Genomic DNA, 20,126 nt, shown 5'->3' with positions numbered 1-20,126 from the left:
ATATTAACATATGAGAAATTAATATGTTATAGTTACTTTCCCTCAGTGAAATACATACTAGTCAGTCCCAGTCACAGTTTCACTCATGGTTTTTGCCCATGTGCTTTCTGGGTAAAAATCAATCGAGAAACGCCCCCCCGCCCCCGCAGCAACAAATCCTAAGCGATGTCGTGTGGAACTATAACGCACTGAGTGAATGGGGAAGTTTGCGTGTTGTGGTGGAAAATTACCTCGGTGTTGGGGCTGAAGCACGTAAAAATGCATCAGCACGACAATCTAATATGGCATAAAAACAATGCCATACTTGACTTAGTTTGGCTATATCGAGGCTCACCCCAGGTGAAAAAAGTATACTTAGAAATTAGAACTTTAAACATAATTGTGCTGCCTTTTGTTTAGTTAAGCTAGACCAGCAAGGTTTTGAAAACCGTACTAGAGCACCCCCTGGTGGATATTTTTGTTATGTTGCTTTTGTGATGCTAAAATAAAAAAAATAGATTAAAGATGGTGGAACGCAACACCAAACAGCTCGTGGAGTAGCTGATTATTGTCTTTATTTGTTTTGTTTCAGACAAGAGTTGTTCGTAAGTATTTGTTAATTGTGAAAATAAATTGTGAGAAAAAAAAAGGAATGCTAATTTTGGACTCATCAAAATGGAAAAGCTTGCCTCATCAAAGAACAACCCGTCAACGTGTAAACTAGGGGGAAAATATGACTTAATAATAAATTGCAGAGTGAAGGGAAAGCCTCAGCTAACCTACAGCCTTGATCTAAATTTTTTGGTAAACAAACACAAACAGGCAGTTTCTGACCGGTCAACGTCGACGCCGGTGTGGAGCTGCTGCAGCAGCAGGCTGTGAAGCTGCCTTTGGCCCTCTGTCTCCTGCTCCTCCAGCAGGGGGCCCTCCTCGCAGGCTCTCCGGCTCACTCTGAGGAGACACGTCAATACTCAGGGCTCTGATGACATGGACACTGAATCATAACACAATGGTGTTGCAATCATCTCTCACGTCACACGCGGTTGGAAATTGTGCAACAACACAAGACTTAGAAGAACAGCATTAAGAGTGGACTTTGTTTTGGTTATGTCTTATATATTATAGAAAGGAATTTTTCATGAGCAAGAAGCATTACTACATGACATTAGCAAAGTGCAAATTGTTCAAAATGATGTATTAAATATATAAGGAGATGCCCAAATTATTTTTTTTTCATTAAGAAACATTCTTTAGGTTTCGTAATTTATTAATTGCTGCAAAACCAACAGAAATAAAGGTGAAACAGCACAACACTGGGTGACCCTTTGAGTTTTGATGCCACTCAGACACTTATTGATGTGTTTATATGTTTATCTCCATCATGAAGACAGTAATAAAATATAATATATTTACATCTGGAACCATTTGTAGCAACATTTGCATGCATTTCTTTCTGCAATTCTCACTTGACTAACATGAAGGAGTCTGAAATGAATATGAATATGTTTTTTGAACAGTTTTCTTGTTTCTTAAATGGTTAACATAAATTAAACTTGCTATTAAAATGGGTAGGTTTATCATATTTGTGTTTTATATCTGATTTAAAGTAATAAAAATTGTGCTGAATATTGCATCGCCCCCAATATCTTTGTTAGGACAAATACCACAAACTATTATGATACAAATTTTTAAAAGTTCATATAATCAACTCCTACTGCCCATAAAAGTGTCCTGAGTATATGACATGATTATCATTAAAGTTAAAAATCCAGGAAGCAAATATTATTTTGAATTGTTTACTTCAATGTAAAAAATTGTAAACAAAACACCTTGCCACTACTGTTATGCAAAATAACAAATGTCCTACTAGTAAGAGGAAATAGTTTCCTCAGCTGAATACTATCCAAAACCAGAGGGAAAAATTATCCAAAAAAGCAATAATTCAAACTAATAAAATTATGAATAAAATCTTACAAATCAGAAGTAAATAAACAGAGCTGCTCCAACTATGTTGGTTTCAATGTAAGTGCAGCTTTGGAAAAAACAAAGTAGATTGTTAGTACTTAACAGGGGAAAGAAGAAAAGACAACATAGATGACCTTGGGGAAACAACCATTGTCAATTAAAAGGGAAAGGAGCAGTCAGCTGATGCTAATGAAATGCCATTGATTAAATTATCAACAGGAAGTTTGACTATCTCTACAAACACAGGGACTTAGTCAACTGCCATTGAAAAGCAAAATAAATCTGGGAAGAGTTATAAGGCAATTACCAATGCAATACTATTTTTATTCATTCTACAGCTAAAAAGCCTATTCACAAGGGAATTTCAGTTCCTAGGAGACTGAAAAGGACCCAAAAGGCTTTGAAACAATGACATTTGGAGATATTTAGACCAAAATGTGAATGTATAAAACCTCCTTGAAGCACAGTGGTGGACAGATCGTGACTTCAGCTTCACTTTCTGTTACGTTTCCCATTTTATACGAAATAAACAACCTCCGGGGCCTGGATAGAAACAAGCTGTGCAGCAGAATGTCTATGTGAGCACTAAGCACAAATGTACACGGTAAAACTTAACTTATGTTCAACTAAAACCGTTATAAACAGTAAAACACATAACTGCTAGCTTGGAACAGTGGCACTATCTCCATGACAACAAGAGGAAAATGACGAACTAAGCGACGCATCAGCTAAAACAACAGCTCTAGGTCTGCATTTTCACACAATTTCGAGATTAAAGTGAAACTAAAATCAAATGTTTTTTAGTCAAGCTAAAGGAAATGCTTTAAAAAAAACAACTGTATCTCACACAGAAAGTGTTGTTTACCTTCGCATGTTTCCCGTTTCAGATTTCCGAATCCGGAAACAAGGAATTATGGGAAATGCAGTTGAATTTCGACGTGTTCAACTACATAAGGTTGGTTTTATCTTTACAGTAGTGGAACAATTAATCTATAGATAACTTAAGTGAGAGGAATTTAGAAGACAAAGTGAAACTTCTTTTTTTTAATGAAATAATACATGACAAAAGTTTAATTGAATTTCTTAAAAAGCTCTATTGTTTCCAATAACGTTTTGCCTATGTAGAAATCAAAATAAGTCCTGACAAGCCTGCATATTTTCTTTTCTGTTGCGACAAAATATACACGAGGAAATAAAGACGATTAAAATCCAGGAGCCACACCTTGCTTTTCTAGGGGTGTGCCTATAAACCTGTCTTTCATTAGTAATAGCTGTTTTCTTTCTAGGACCAAAAGGCTTAAAATAACAAATTAATGTGTTAAACAGATATTTTTCTTTATAACCCTTTAAAAATCACTGTTCCAAAAACAATAAATGCAAAATGTGACAAAAATTTAACAAGATATTACATGTTCAAAATAATGCCATATAATTTTTAGCTAATTATTTATCGTAAAACTATTTAAACTGTCTGGCAAATACACATGAACATCTAGATAATACAGGCACCATTCAATTTACAACTAAATTATTTGACAGAAGGTAGTTTAAAAATAAAGTTTAAATAATTACTTATTTTCTTTAATTTTTTTAACAACCCATTTAGATATTTTAAAGAATCCATTTCGCTATTTTAAAGAATGGTCCTATTTTATGTATGTATATGTGTGTGTGTATACTAAATTCATACATTATATATATATATATATATATATATATATATATATATATATATATATATATATATATATATATATAGCTATATACTAATGTGTGTGTTCTAATCATTTTTTATAATTTTTTTTCTTCTAAATAAATGTTTTCTATTTTTTTCCTAAATGCCATATTAATTTTATCATAACCTTTAACAATAATGACATAAATTAGTTATCCTATATACATTTACACATAAAAACATAAACAAAATATATAAAATAATCGTCAATCTAAATTGTAAAAAGGTACATAATGTGAGGTATGTATTTCTGTATTTCCAATTTTATAATTTCATTTATGTAAATATTCGTCTCATAACTTATATATTTAAGAATATTCGGCTGTTGCGACTATTCTTTCGTCTATATGAGTGTTTTATCTGTCAAAGGTGAAGCTTTGTCGGATGTGTCCACACCCTCCGCACCCACGAGCGGCCTCAATTAGCTCTCGGCATGACGTCAGTAAGGTGACATGGGCGCTGCATGCTATTAAGGGGCTGCATGAGCTGCACATTGCATGCATTATCCCCCTTCTCTCTCAGCATTTGAAGAGGATTGTGCAGCGGGCCCTGGTCCGTCCGGTCCGGCTCGATCGGGCTCGGTTCCGCTCCTCTGCAGGGCTGCAGCTCTGCTGACTGACAGAGAGATGAGGGGTGGGGACGCAGGGTGGGGTCACAAGCAGGGAGAGGCGGAGGAGGAAAAGGCAGAGAGAGAGAGCCCAGCCCTTGAATACACGGCAACAACAAGCCGACTCAGAGAGGGAGAGACGCAGAAAGCCCCGGCCGTATTTCTGATTTTGTTTTGGGGGGATGAAGCTCAGGGAGCCGTCGACGCTGCTGCGGACATGAACTGAAAAGACACACTGGAAGAGGCGGGAATCGGTGTTCCTATATATCCCGAAAATTCACAGTAAAGGTGGAAAAAAAAAAAATAGCACCGCCCCAAAAAAAGAGCGAACCTCCTGTCTCCCCTCTGACAGTTCTTGTTCAGATAGTGCTACACCCAAAGCCCCGATCGACCCCCTCCTGCTCCTGCTGCTCCACCCCTCCGCCGCTGCACCGCTCCGGCAACCGAGATGCACACGGAGACCCGTAACAAGAAAGTAAGTGCACCTTATTCCTGGTCAGAGGAACAAACAGTGACATCTGCCTTTGTGGATGATCTGCCTGTACACAAGCAGAGTTGACATGTCAGCCTAACATGTGTCTGATCATTTAAATGTCAGTAAGCTGTGTCTGCTGCAGCCACGCGCATCCTTTTTATTCTGCAAACAGCGGAGTTTTGTAACCTCATTGCCTTTGCAAGTGCATCATACAGGGGAGTCCTGTCATTTCCACGCTAAAACACGGAAGCTTCTGCACCCCTCTCTCTCTCTGCGTGTGTGTCTCTCTCTCTATGTGTGTGTGATGGTAGTTCAGGTTCAATTTTAAATGCTCCGAGATCCCAGGGAAGCAGGAAGGAAACGGAAGGTAGCTTCTGCAGCTTGCAGGACACCATCTTAGCTTTTAAAGGGCCAGCAGTCTCTTTTGCAAACGTCCATGGGAAGCAGCCAGGTGCACTGCCTCCAGGTACTCTCTGTACCATCAGTTTTGTAGCACCTTGCTAAAAAGTAGGGCTGGGCAACATTGCTTAAAAATAAAATCTTAGATTTTTTTTTTATTTACCATATCCAATTTTTATTTTTTTTTATTCTAAAAAATAAATTACAAATGACAAAATGTTTTTAAAAAGGGGATTTCATTCCAGTCATCCATTCTGAGTTGTTCAATGGATTATTATGAGCAGGCTATGTTCATCATATTTTTTTTTGTTTTATTCCAACAATATAGATGCAACTTTATCATCATCCAAGATGTCCATCTTGAAAATTAAGAGTTTAAGTAATTTTAATAAGAAAAAAAGCTGCTAGGACTGATGTGACCAGGTCAGTACATGTAACTCTTTCTTCAAAATAGACTTAATCCTTAACTCAATCGCTTCAAAGTCCTGTTACTAATAATAATTTGATGCTGAAGTTTTAAAATATGAAGCATTTACTTATATGTAAAACCTATACCAAAGTATAACTTCAAATTTATTTATTTTTCATGTTGGAATTCTCATAACATTACTTCTTTATTCTCTTAATATTAAATCCTTATTCTTATTCTTGTAATTAAAAAAAATGTAACCCGGTCTTAACATTTAAAGTCCAGATAAATAGAAGCTGCAAAACAAGATGGCCGCCCTGGGGCGCTGACATCACTCTATGAAAACACAAGGAGTACATTAGTGAAAAAAAAAAATTCAGATTTCCAAATAATTAAGTTGTCAGTCAACAATTCAGTTAATTGATAAAATTGATTTCTTGATTAAATTTTCTGAAAGGGTTATATTAGGAATTTATGCCATAAATTAGTGCATAATTGCTATTTTTTTGTCCGTTCTCCTTTGCAACATAACTCTCTCTCAGTCAGATTGGATGGGTAACATGAGCTTTCCGGTCTCACCACAACTGGTTTTGGACCTGCACTTTGACTGGGCCATTCTACAAAGTAAATATGCTTTGATTTCAACCAGTGGTGGACAACTCCAGTGTGATGTCCAGACTCTAAAAAACATTTAACATTTTAGGATACCATACCTCGAGGAGTGGACTAGACACTTGTGTTTATAGATGATTTTTTCCCTCCAACACCGCTGATTCAGACGGTTGAATTGGTATCCTACTTATGAGTTGTTTGTTTGATTTACATGCATTAGACCAGCGAGAAGGCTGTTCGGTGAAGCAGCATTGTTGTCATGAGTATTAGGTTAGTTGGTCTCTTTAAATTGCTTTTAGATATCCCACTGTAGAAAACCACCCCACTACATGATGCTGCCACTGCTTTTTATTTAAAGATGGTGTTTTTTTGGTGATGTTTTTGCATGTAGGCCAAAAAATTAAGTTTTGTTATCTGATTAGAGGACCTTCTTCTACATCAGGAGACTCCAGTCCTCAAGCGCCACTGTCCTGCAGTTTTTAGATGTGCCACAGGTACAAAACACTGGACTGAAATGACTTAATTACCTCCATCCTGAGTAGATAAGTTCTCCAGAGCCTTGATAATGACCTAATTATTCTATTCAGGTGTGGTGCAGCAGAGTCGCATCTAAAAGTTGCAGGGCAGTGGCCCTCCAGGACCACTGTGTCCTGTGTTCTATATGCTTCCAGTGTTCTCGATGTGGCTTGTGGGATGCTAAAAGCACGTCTCCTCAGGACTTTTTTTTTTTTTTAAATAATAGTCTTCTTCTTGCTACTTTTTTTTAAGGTCAGATTTGTGTAGTGCATGACAAATGGATGTCCTCAGCAGATTCTAAACTTCAACGTCTTTCCACATTCAGATGATGGATGGCTCTGTGAGCGTTCAAAGCTTGGCACATTGTTTGATAAACTTCTCCACATTTTTCTCCCTGACCTCTCTGCTGTGGTCACCGTGATGCTGTTTGTTCACTATTGCTCTCTAACAAACCTCTGATGCTTTTATGGAACAGCTGCATTCATGATGAGGTTAAATTACCCACAGGTGGGTTCATGAATGCACACAGTTGCATTGGATTTAAATTCGGGTTTTCGGGGCAACATATGTGTATGATACATTTTAAAAGTTCTCTTTGCCAAATGATTTAAATAATGTATTATGGAGTGTAATCTTAATTTTTTTTCATTTAAATTAATAATTATTTTAAAATCAAACCTGCTCTTCAGGTGTAATCGCTGCTACTTCATGTTAAATTCCCATTTAACTTCCTCAGCAGAGTTTAAGTATCATCCAGTGACAGTTCATGACAGCATATTGGTCATGATGTCATTAATCTCACCGATATTCTGATCTCTCATACCTTTCATCTGCTGGGCTGAAAGCCTGTGAAAAAGCTGCTGGGTTGAGAGGGATGAGGCAGCTAGGGGGAAGTGTAGTTTTACAAACATTTCTGCGAGTCAGAACTGAAATATTCCCAGCAGTGTTCCTCTCTTGGCTGAAAACGCAAGTGGGGGGAGAGAAAGGAAGTTTCAGTATCTGCCACATTGTTTTAAATGGCAACACGTTTCAATCAACTTTTTTTTTAAGCAACAACTGCTTTTGAACGTTTTAGTATCCTCTGTGTCAGATTAAATGTGGCTTGAGTTTCTTTTATGTAAAACCTGTGTGAATCGTCAAAGAAACCCTGGACTCCAGGGTAAACATGAGACTGCTTCGGTGAATGAAAGTTTTGTAGCACAAAGTGGAAACCAATAGATCTGCCTGCAGCCTGGTGATTGAAGATCACAAGGCTGAAACTCTCAACCTGCAAAATCTAAAGTTAATTCTGCTTTATAGAAATTAACCCGACTCTTATTACTTGCACCTAAATTCAGCCTGTGGACATGCATGCAAGTATTGTAAATCTGCTTTATTTACAATAGCCGCTGTTGAAACGCATCAGCAGCTTTTTTCGTGCATTTTTAAATTGTGCACTGAGAGCAAAAATGCAGCGTAACTGCAGCTGTTTTTCTCATGTGCCCTATGACGTTACCCCTTTTGTTGCTTTGTAACACAAAGGTCTTCTTGGTCTGACAGAATGCTTATTGTAGGCTTGTCACTTTTTTTTTTTTTCTGAACAAACCACAAAAATAAATAACGCCCCACATCCTGCGTGGCAGACGATTTCCTCTTATTGAGAGCTGCAGAAGTACAGCTGCTGCGGTTCAGGCTGTTATGAACTGTAGTTGCACTGGAAGACACCTGTCACTTGGCAGCAACGCAGCCACTTGTTTACATAGTTGTTGGTTGAAATATGCAAGCGAAATTGCATCAACTTTTGATTCCTGTGCCCTGGTTTTATATGTTGGGACATGTCAAAAATGATCTGTTTTTTGTCAGATTTTCTAAATTAACTTTGCGTAAATGCGTCAGATCACTCATTGTTTCTCGAACATGCAGTAACTTTTAGGAGCCTTTTCTGTACGAGTTTATCATTCCCTTCAGAATGTTTGCTGTTTCCAGATTGATGTGCAGCAACTGTAGCTTCTTTACCACATCGATTATGGCTGATGTCTTTCTGTCTTGGGGTGTGTGCTGCAGAGCACCAGACTATGAAAACTCCTGCTTTCATGGAGGTGGCCACATTGATGATCAATTAATCAAGTGCATCTGATCAGCAGCACCTGCCCAGGGAAGCAGCAAGTGTGTCTTAAGTTTTTCACACAAAGCTTTTACATTTTGGCATCAGTGCTGCCTAATTAACAGTGACAATCTTCTATACCAGTAGCTCTTGGACAAAAGTATATTCATATATTCTTTACTGTGTCCATATGTAGTTAATGGCCATTCTGTCACAGCCAGTCAGTGAAAGTAGTTTGTCATAAATGTCAGGTTGGTTTGTTAGAAATGTTTTGTTGAGTCTTTTTATTTAATTTTAGAGAAAACCCACTTACCCATTTACCACTAGGACCAATCTAAGCATGATCTGTGCTTTACATTCAGTGGGTCAGCTGAGACGTTGACACGCAAATGAGGTCAGTCGTCCGACATCAGCAGGACATCCACAGCAAAGGTTGCAGTGGTGCAAAGTCCAGCTATGTATGAAAGGGAGGGAAGCGATGCTGCACAGTAGGTAATGATTCACTAACCTGCTGAGCAAAAATTGATCTCTGAGATATCAAAACTTTTGTCCCTCATACACAGTTTGAGTTAGTTTTAATGTGTTTTAACTTCACATTCGTAAACTTGTCTGCTGTTTTCAAGCATTGTAGCAACTTCTGCAATGCAAGCGCCTCCATTTGGAGTCAGATAGGAGATCTGTTGTTTCTGCTTAAACTGTCAAAGGTCATGCTTCAAAATAAAATGTGCATTTTGGTGCCACCTCTTTGCTAGGGAGAGGAAGTGATTACTTTTTCCAAACTGGGAGGAAAACCTCACATGATTTTGCTTTTATTCTCCTTAGTAAACGACAAAATGCTTTCTCAAATGAGTTTTTAATCACTAACTTTATTATTTTTTACTAAGGTTTTGTTGTTTCTGCTCATCATGTGGTAAATGTAGCTCATGGCTGTGTTCAAAATTGCTATTTTCAGCTTGTAAACACTGTTGCTGATGGTGCTTATAAATCTGCTGAAATTTGTTTCTGTTTTGACTGCCTATCAGATGCTCCAGCTACTCTAGGCATGCCAGGTCTTTGATGTAATTGATCAAATCCTGGATGGACCCACTGCTGGTCTGCATTTAAATCAAATTGCAGCCAAACTGGCATGCTTAACTGGTTTGGTTAGTGAATTTTTAAACACTTTTAAAGGTGGTGTAACTTGAAGTGCTGCTTGATGATTCACATTTGAATCTGAATGAATGCAGGACGTCTGAGTAAAAGGCTCTCTAAAAAAATGAATATGTTCTCCAGGTGGTGAGGAAATATTTGGGCTTGTTGGATTTTTTTTTTTCCAGTCGTGCTCTCGTGTGCAGCCAGCTTCAGTTCCTCGATCACCAGCATCAGCAGCAGTTCGCAGGAATGTGCTTCAAGTTCTCTCTGGTTTCTGCTTGGCGTCCTCGTGCACAGACTTGTTTCCTTGCTTGAATCACATCTGATGGTGAACCAACCCAGCTGAGTGAGTGGATGACTGGTCTGTTGGCCAGCTGGCTGCATGTCTGGTTGTGTTTGGGAGTCAGAGGAGATAAATTAGAGTGAGTTAAAAAAGAAAAAAATGATGCGAGAAGCAGAGTGTTTGCATCTGAGCAAACGCCTCGGTAGATGTTGTTGTTGTTGTTGTTGTTTTGGTTTTGGTTTTGCCTTTTGGTGGCTGAACCACAGAAATGATGCAGAGCAGGTCTGAGGAGGAAATGCAGGAAATGTCAGCCGGAATAAACGAAACTGGCTGGAGATGTATTAAAATCCCTCATCACCCAACATGTCACTACTTTATATCCAAGAAGACTGGCCCATAGTGACATAGGGTTAGAAATCAATTACTACTTGAAAACACTGAACTTAGATTTCTGTGTTAAGGCAGGCTGAAGCAGGGGTCTCCAACTCCAGCCCTCCAGAGCTACCTGGCAACATTTAGGTTCCAGTCATGCAGCTGGCCAGTGGAACCAAAATCAGATTTTTTTTAATTAAATTTTTTTCCCAAATGCGACTTAGATCCGACTTTTTCACCGTAGTTTGAACGGACCAATTCCAATCTGTTCACCCCACAAAAAATGTTATTTTTGCCACCTTTGTATTTTGTCACTTTCCTAAAGTAGTGGCATAAGTAACTTTTGCCAAAAGTATGATTTTTCTTCTTTCTTTTTTTTTTTCCAAAATCCCCTTTGGGAAAAAAAAAAAAAAAAAAGACACAGGACATTATTTTAGGAAGGTGACAACATGTGGTTCTACATCGGGTACGTATACAGCAGTTTTCAAAGCATCTGCAGTCTGAATTTTAAATGACTTTAATGTCATTGATGCGAGATGTGGCATAATTCTGCGTCAGAACAAGCCAGGCGATATAAATCCAGTCATAAGCAATGGCTAAAAATTATAATCATAAAAATTCTGAACTGATGAAAGAAATCCGAGTCAATAAATCTCATCGAAACAGACTTCTCTACAGAAGCTACAGCCAAAATAGCCTGTCCCTATTAGTTATGCCTTCTTTTCTTTTACTTCCTTCGTCTTGGTTTGATCTTGTGACGATTCTGTCGGCTCCCATTGCTGAATAACTTTAAAATCAATCCATAGATGGAGGTGTCCATTATTACTAACGTTAGGCTGCTGTTTGATGTCAACGTTCTTCTTCTGCGCATGTGGGACATTTTAGGGCAATGAAGACAGTTCTGGTCACATTTAATAATATGAAGGGCCGCACAAAAAACAAAACAAAACTGGATTCCAGCAAGAAATTGTAATTGAGCATCAAGATCAGATGTCTGTAAGTGGAGTTGGATGCGTCCCTTCTCCAACACACCTGCATCAAATGAATGGCTCATTACCAGGCCTCTGCAGAGTTTGATGACATGCTGCAGAGGTAATTGAGGTGTGTTGGCGCAAGGACGCATTTTAAAAATGAAGGATAGTAGCTATTGATGGCTAGAGTTGGGAATAACACGAGGTTATTTTAAAAAGTTTGCTAGTTTTATTTAAACCACAAAATAAGGCTGATGAAAGCAGAAATTATGCAGAGTTCTGGTTTTATTTAAAATTTTCTCTCCCAACTCAAAAAATATTTTTGTGTTCCTTTGCATTTGCAACAGAGCTTTCTGAAAATGCTGCAGAACATGGACATGAATTGGTTTTTAAAGCCCATCTCAAGTACCTTGATGGACGTTAAAAATGCTACTGCCTCAAAAAATGACTGAAAATGTGACACAGTTGGAGCTATCTGCAGGTCCAGATTTCAGCTCTGTTTAAAAGCTATTGTTTTTTATCATTTTCAGTCTACAGATAATTTCAAATTTTTGGTGTGTTGACATTTGAACAAGACTTTGAAATACTCTATGAAATACTTGCAACTGAATCTGTTACCTCTGATTCTGTCTCCATTCTCTCAGCTGTGATGGATTGTGTTGAAAACAGACTGGTGTGATTGTGGTTTCTTGTGAGTTCCTGAGAAAGGTGGAAGGAACTTCTCTATATGATAAAGAAAAAAGTGGCAAAATGTGCAGAATTCAGGGAGAAACTTTACCTTTTTTTGCCTTAGAATCAGTCGGTAAAGGGAAGGAGAGTTGTTGGTTTCTCTCTATTGCTTTTTTCCCCTCTGTTCACTGGGTTGTCTTGCTCAGGCCGGACTGCTTCGGGGCTTTAGCTCTATTTATAGAGACACATCTCTGTTTATATGACGAAGGCAGAGCAGAGCAGAGGAGGCCAATTCTCTCGTCATGATACCAAAAATTGAAGCTTGCTCACTAGATCCAGGCTCAGAATTGAAATGTTTGAAACACCAGCAGAGCTGCTGTCGATCCAAGATTCACACACAGCTGCTGATCTGCAGAGATTCACAAACTCTTTACCAATTTAAAGTAGATTTGAGCCTAGGATGGAGAGTGGAAAGGAGACTTAAAGGTAGATTTAAAGTTATGATCTGGGAGAGAAACTGGTTTCACACTGGTTGGACTTGTAACCAGTTATGAATGGATCAGGGACTCCCCTTTATGTCATGATCTGACTCTGTTACAGGAGGCTCAGGCTGCCGCAGTACAAGGATGAGGAGCTTACTGCAGCTCTGTCATTCCTCCTCCTCTTCTTCCTCCTTCACCACCACCACCTCCTCCTCCTCCTCCTCCTCCATGTTTTCCACCACTAGTACATTCTACACATTCACACCATCTGGAGGTGACACTGAGATGAATCGAATTTCCACTAAATGCAAGCTTGCTTTCATTGGTTGACTAATCATTAATCAAGGTACAAAAGAATACAATGTTAGCCAAAATATCCTGCATTAAAAAAAAGAAAACAAATTTTAGGTGTTGGAGGAGAATTGATTTGCATAGTTGTTGCATTCTGCCATTCTGGCTGACTTAACACTCATTGGTTACTTTTTGTATCACTCTGACTTTGGAATAGATCTGTTATGTAATTGTCAAAGTGACCCTGACAAGTAATGGTAGAAAATGACTTCTTGAAGTCTTTATTGTGAGGTCAAAACATGACACCCCCTATTCAATTTAAAGGTACTTGCCAAGTACTTTACAAGACAAAATAGTTTGATTATACGAGCATATGATCCGTACATAATTAAGCCAAAGTGTTAGTAAACCTTCAGCCACCTGTCTTATCTGAGTTTGTGGAAATTGTAGATGCTTGTGACGAGGGCTGAAATGATTAATCGTGATGATTAGATTGAAATACTCATCAGCTAATTTATTAATCGACTAATCGTTACAAACTCTAAAAAAGGCCATTAGCTGAAAACCCCCCAACATATTCAGAGCATTAGTTATTTTTCTCTGATTTCATCTCTATAATAAGTCTATTTTATCTTGGTGATACATTTTCACACACATTGAGTGTGTTTTCTTTCTTGTCTTCATCTTTAATTGCTCTGTCCACAATAAACAACTCAAGAAGTAGTAGATGGTAGAAATCTGGAGAATTGGAGGAATAGAAATGAGGAAAAAAAAAATCCTGAAGCGTGTGTGTGCGGACCCACACACACTAACACACACCTAACCAATTTCCCCGGGAACAGCTTGGCCTGTCCAGTGGCCATCTGTGTTGACTGTATGTTTAAGTGACAGTTTAACTCAGTCTGCCTTGATGTGCTAATCATCCTTGTATATTTTATGATTTTGGCATCATAACATTTACAGTCTGTTGATTCTAAAGGAAAGATGCAAACTTCCCAGTAGAGCTACCTGATAGTCTTATAATGTATTTACATAAAAAATGCATACAAAAAATAATTGGTGGTGTCACATTTTTAAAGTGTTATTAGGAAAACATTTTGGATATTCCTTCGGTTTGCTCTTTTAAATAAGTTAGAACTTACCTGATGACAGGGTAGTTATCAGGTAACTATAACCAATGGGCTAATGGGCTACAGACATAAAAGATGTTGCATTAGTGGTTGCTATAGCGATTCTCTCCATTTCTGGTGGGAATGAGTAACCCACAACATCACTCTCTTCATCCAACAGAAAAAAAAACAAAAAAACAACACACACAAACAAGATCTTAAGACTCCACCAGAGACACACTATAAATAATATTGCATAAAAATTGGTTTCTTCATGAATATACTTTCTTTTTTTTTTTTTTTTAGTTGTGGCACCTTGCAGTAAAACCAGCACTTAGTTTAAACTTTTATAGGCTTTTAACAGGCTTCTGCAGAAGCTACCGAGACAATCCATTCCCTGGAATTGGTTGTGTTGAAGCAGCTTTGTATCCTGAGGGCAAATATTGTGAAACAATCTGAACTGTGTGCCATTCCATCCGTCCTATGCATGCTAAATATAGAAATAAAAAAAGTTATGTTTATGAGGTTTTTAGAAAATCAAAGTGAGCGTGCATATAATACAAAATGTCAAAAGTTTTATCTGTAAATCTATGTTATGGTGTCTTGATAAAACATATAGTGATTTAAAACAACCAAAAACGGTCATTAAAAGCTTCAGTCTGAAAATTTTAGAGGGACTTGGGTTACATTGCCAACAGTAGTCATAATGAAAACCATCAGTCCAGTCCTGTTTTCAGCTTCCTTTAATTAGTTATGTTCAAAAGATGACAATAAAATATTAACTTTTATTTGAAAAAAAAAAAAAAGATTATTGTTTTATGTTGTGCGGGAAATAAGACTTTTGAAGGGGTTAATCTTGAAAACAAAAAACTTAATTTGTTTCTTGCCTTTTTCTAATCAAAATTTAAAAGTATGGCTTTTAAAAGTTTCATTGTTGTAGCTTAATTGGAGCTGAAAAGTTATCCGAGACTGACCTCTGACCCTCTGTCTTTTGGATATCAAATAATAATTCTTAAATATTACTTGACTGGCTTTGGTAAATATTATTTCCTATACTGCATGTTGTTAATGGTTACAGTGGTTTGACACAGACTGTTAAACTACAAACAGCTGTTACATTTTATTTTGAAAAAGCTCTTTTAGACAAAATAGAAGCAGACAATGATATTTAATTAAAGTTACTGACGTCTATGCTGGTAGCAATAAAAAAAACAAAAAAACAAAGCAATTGTGGTTGTAAAAAAAGGATTAGCCAGACAACGAGATGTCAGAAAGTCTATCTAGGTTATTGTTCATTGTCTGATGAGATGGTGTGGATAAAATGAGACATCAGGTTTTCCTTTAACTGTCATTTAAATCCTTATTTTATACAATCTTTTGTTGTGGTTTAAAAAGGACTCTGTCTTCTGTTTTGGTTACATTAAGTGCTTAAGTGAAGATTGTTGGATTTTCTGACATTTAAAAACTCATTTTAACTCATGAAGTTCCTCTTTACAAAATGTAGTAATTGTGTAGGAGATAATTTTTGTAGTTAGCTTTCTATTTTAACATTGATTATTGGTATAGTAACCGGTATCTTGAGAACAAAAGCCTGAGCTTTTGGAGTGCCGTATATAAATCACAGATGTTCAAAATATCCAAACTATAACCAACTTTCTTTTTGAACAAGTCAGCATTAGCACTGCAGCTCAGCTGGCTGCTGTACACAGACAAGCATCAGTTCAAAGCTTTGGTAAGGCATTATTTAAAAAGTTGTATAATTATTCATTTGTTGAATTTTTGCTATTAATGAAAGCCCAAAATAACAACAAAAATTTCATTTGAAACTAAATCTCTTGTTTTATTTCAAAGCTAATGTAAGCACTCCTGCTACTCAAAGTTACAGCAGCATTAGTTTAAAGCTTGAATGAGTAATTTCCCAAACATTGCTTAATGATCCATGTTTTTTTTTCAGTAATGAAGAAGACCCCCCCAAAAAAGACATGCTTATTTGAAACTAAATCTCTGCTTGACCAAGCTATAATGTTAGGACCACAGCGCTACTACAGGAATTTCAAAAAGTAACAGTTCAAAACTCGTGGAAGCCGTTCTTTTTTTTTAGTTTTGAGATGCTTTTGGATCCATTTGGCTTTTTTTGTTGTTAAGATGGAATAACAATAATAACAGTTGAAGCTAAATCTCTCTTGTTCCTGTTCATATCCAGTGTTCGCACTGCAGCACAGGAAGTTTGAAATGCACAAGTTTAAACTGCCATGAAGTGTTTCTTCAAACATGGACATTTTTTGCCATTTACCGATCATTTAGAGAGATAACTGTTCTAGTTCGTGTGTTTAATAATACTTAGGTTGTAAAATCTATGCTGTAACATGAATTTATCTCATGACCACAGTTATAAAAATGCTCCAGCATGTCAAGCACATGAAGAAGTATGACAATAGCTTTCTACTTGGCTAGCTACAGGCTTTGTGTAAGGATGTTTTTACACCAGGTCTATTTAGAGAGAAGATCAGATCTGAATTTGACCACAGCACCTCTTGGAAAACTTTTCCCATGTGCCTGATGGAGGCATCTGTCAGCGTTGTTCGTGTACGGAGGCGTGGTGGTGGCCGTTTGGAAAACACGCCCAGTCTCTTCTGATGTCAACAAATCGCAGGAGGCAGAGTTGAAGTTCATGTGAAGTTCATGAAAGGTCAAAAGGATTTGTCATGTGGGCTTCTGCTCCTGAAAGCTCAGCTTTGTTAGGGCTGTGGCTGTAATAACTCACCTATTAATGTTTGAATTGCTCTACTTTATATTTTCCGCACTTATCTCTTTTTGTGAGTTTTGTATCCATCTTTTTATTTGCTGCTGTTCACTGCCTCACTGGGGGTCAAATTAATAAGCTGTCATTCCAGTATTTCAGAGACTTCTATCCTTTTTTTGTATAACGTCTGGCTAAAAATATTGCAGCACATCGTTTTCTTTGATTACATCTTGTTCTGTTTTGCCTTTCAGTTGAAATCATAAACTTAAACAGGATATTTTCATCATAAATGCCACTTAGTGCAAGTGAAAGCATGCCAGTGAGCTGGAGGTTTACTACCAGCACATTGTACTTCCAGAGGACTCAGAGGCAGTTACTTGTGTGTAAACACGCATAAGTTCACATCCTGAGTCTGGAGATAATATCAGCATAAAGATAGGTTGGAAATCATCCAATGGGAATGAGGCTGTCTCAAAATGTGTGGCCAAAAAATCCGATCACGCAGTGTTATGTTCAAAAATATCATAAAAGAAGATTTGACTTTTAATTTGCTTATTTTGTAATGAAGCTGTTCTAAATGTAGATGTCTAGATTTTGTATTCACTACAACACTTAACATTTTCATCAAATCTTAAATTAACCACTAAATAGTTCATAACATAATTATGCATTAAAGAAAAACAAAGCAAAAACTGAAAAACTATATGTGAAAACTAAGTTGCTTTCTTGGATTTTCAGTAAGGAAATAATCGGTCAGTTCAGTTCAAACAATATGTACTAAGTGACTGATTGTGACCTACTCTAAAAAAATAATTTAGATAGTTGCCTTGGTCTGGAGCACACAGGAGTGGGTTAACTGAGTACTTGGACAGAAATACCAATGACCTTATAGAGGCCACTGTGGCTACCCATCAATCAGGGAAGGGTCATAATCTCATAAGAAATCAGCAATAAAAATTATATTCAGGTCAAAAATATAAAAAAAAACCTGTCAATATTCTCAAAAGTGGACTTCCTAGGAAATGTACCTTTAAAACAAAACGAGGGCTCCGTCTGAGACTCTACAGCTTTCGTTTTCATAGTAACTTTTTAAGATCATGACCAGACCAGAAAATGATTGAACGAGTCCAAAACCACCTCAAGTGAGAGCCAAAGCCTTTTTTTTTTTTTACAAAATTAAATTTATTTAAAATGTTTTATCTTCCGTCAACCTTTTCTAATGTGATTCTTCAAAATACACATTAAAAACGTGGATGGCAGCTCTGTTAGTTGACCATGGACTCCTCTGTCCAATCTGATACCTGAAACTTGGCCTGAACTGATTTACAGCAGAGTAGTGATCCAAAACTAAGCAGCCAATCCTCAAATGAATGAAATAATGAAAATAAATTCTGATTAAATTGTTTAAAATTGTTAGACTGCAGGTTTCACACTAAGGTCTTGGTTCTAAACAATTTTGCTTCTTTTCCTAATCTCTTTAACTTTACATTTTTTTTCCTCCAATCACCTAACTGTCTTCCTTAATTTGGTTAATGAAATGATGAGCCTATCAGTAAACATAACTTCTGATTTAAAGTTGAAGAGAACAAGGATTTTAGAGCTTTGACTTTTAAGTTTGGTTTTGAAAAGGGAGCGGAGACACGTTGGCACTGGATGTTCAAAGGAAAGGACGTGTGTAAGTGTGTTCACTACGGAGGCCTGAGCAGGTCTGAATGTGCGCCTCCGGTGGAGACGTGTGATGTAAATTACGTGAATGAGCGCACGGTAGTGGCGGACAGAAGGGGTTTAAGTGTATGGGGCACAAATTCCTCTCGCTGTGAGTGTTTGCTGCATGCCGGTGTTGACACGCTCGTGTGTGTGTGTGTGTGTGTGTGTGTGTGTGCCTCGTGTGTTTGTGTGAGGACAGTGGCCGTGTCACCTTAGATTAAGCCTGGATGCAGGGCTGGCGATGGTGACGATGTTGGTGGTGGAGCAGAGCGACTCCCCCCGTGCCCACCAACTGCGGCACAGTCATTCACCGGGGGGGTGAAGAATCCTGTCTCTGTGGCAACCGTGGCGGCGCTGCCAAGGCGGCCACAAAGAAAAAGTGAAAAGAGGGGAAAGAAAAGGGTGAGAGGAAGAGGAGAGAGGGTGGTGGGTGTGTCAGTTCCGAGAGAGGAGGAAGAGAATCTGTTTCTTTTTTTTTTTCAGGGTAAAGGCTACAGACTTGCACAGTTTCTCATAAAAATGATAAGGGATTCAGCTGAAAATAGAAATGAAACCAAATAAGACTGAGGTCATCTGTTCTCCATGGTTTTCCCTCACCTTTTTCCCTGTGACTACATCGTTGTGAGGTCGGGCTTTTGAACTGGAGTCCCAGCTGGTGGTTGTCTGAAACCGTTACTCCACTTGACTTGATAAAACTCTGAAGTCTGTTTCACTGTTGGGTTCCTGTAAATAAAAGATTCATAAAACAGGAGCACACTCTCTCTCTCCCTCACTGACAACAGCTTTGGTTTGAACTGAGAACGGTGAGAGTTTTAAGATGAAGCATTTCTTCATTCCAAGCAGACACTGTCTTGTAATCTGTTCACGCGGTTTTGATCCCTATGAGTAAAAGAGCATCGAAAGTCTTTAGAAAAACTCTTTGAATACCTTTGGAAAGCCATGATGAATATTTATCAATATTACTTCAAAATATTGCGAGAGAATGGAAAAGAAATGTGAAGAAAAATTAATACTTTAAATTTGCATTGTCACTTATAAAAATGTTTTTCTTACATATTTGTTAAACTGTCACTACATTATGACAGTGTAATTTGAGACAGAAAATCTGAGAAAACATCAATCTCCTCCCTGAGCTACTACTGTCGCCTGAAGAAATGTGCCGTTCCTGACCAAAAACAACCAATCAGAGTCAGGAGGAGGGTCTTGGCGCTGTCAATCATCTTCATGTTCACACCCGGGATTGTGGTTTTCCAGTCTGTTACAACCGACCTTTACAGGAAAAGCGTTTATCAGTCATCATTGGTGGCTATGCTTAAGCGTAGCAGAGAAAAGGGAAGGGAGGAATGAACAGTTCCACATGGAGGTTGATTGACAGCACTAAGACCCGCCTCCTGGCTCTGATTGGTTGTTCCTGGGAGAAGGCAAACAAGCTGTTTGTGTGAAACTGAATTAGACTTTATTGACTATTTTTTCTTCTGTGACTGTCAAAGAACAGATGTAGAGCTCTCTATGTGTGTCACCACGACAAACAAAGTATCAGGAAAGGGAGGTTTGCATCAACCTAATGGAGCTCTTCAAATGTGAAACT

General features: G+C 37.8%; 1 protein-coding gene and 1 long non-coding RNA gene across 3 annotated transcripts in view; one reads left to right on the top strand and one right to left on the bottom strand.

The window, feature by feature from the left end:
* The window catches only part of rbm41 (RNA binding motif protein 41), a 12,594-nt gene extending 9,710 nt beyond the window's left edge, over positions 1-2,884 (bottom strand). Inside the window, exons 1-2 of one of the 2 annotated variants that reach the window (XR_001426399.1) lie at positions 2,810-2,884; positions 814-930 (exon numbers count right to left, since the gene is read on the bottom strand). Coding sequence is in view for 1 of the 2 variants with exons in the window: in XM_015044325.1 (XP_014899811.1) it covers positions 814-930; positions 2,810-2,817 (125 nt within the window). In the remaining variant the exon portion in view is untranslated. The remainder of the gene's footprint in view (positions 1-813; positions 931-2,809) is intronic. The other variant, XM_015044325.1, reaches the window with a different exon arrangement.
* A 1,026-nt stretch (positions 2,885-3,910) lies between these two features.
* Positions 3,911-19,289, top strand: LOC106954654 (uncharacterized). Its single transcript, XR_001426400.1, has 2 exons — positions 3,911-4,761; positions 19,022-19,289. It is a non-coding gene; the product is annotated as an uncharacterized LOC106954654 (long non-coding RNA).
* Positions 19,290-20,126: the final 837 nt, after the last annotated feature.

The sequence above is a fragment of the Poecilia latipinna genome, unplaced genomic scaffold (genome assembly GCF_001443285.1).
Source record: "Poecilia latipinna isolate Pla-1442-1.1 unplaced genomic scaffold, P_latipinna-1.0 Scaffold669, whole genome shotgun sequence".
In the NCBI taxonomy this organism is placed as follows: domain Eukaryota; kingdom Metazoa; phylum Chordata; class Actinopteri; order Cyprinodontiformes; family Poeciliidae; genus Poecilia; species Poecilia latipinna.
The sequence above is the reverse complement of the archived record's forward strand: the minus strand, read 5'-3'. Positions and strand labels throughout refer to the sequence as shown.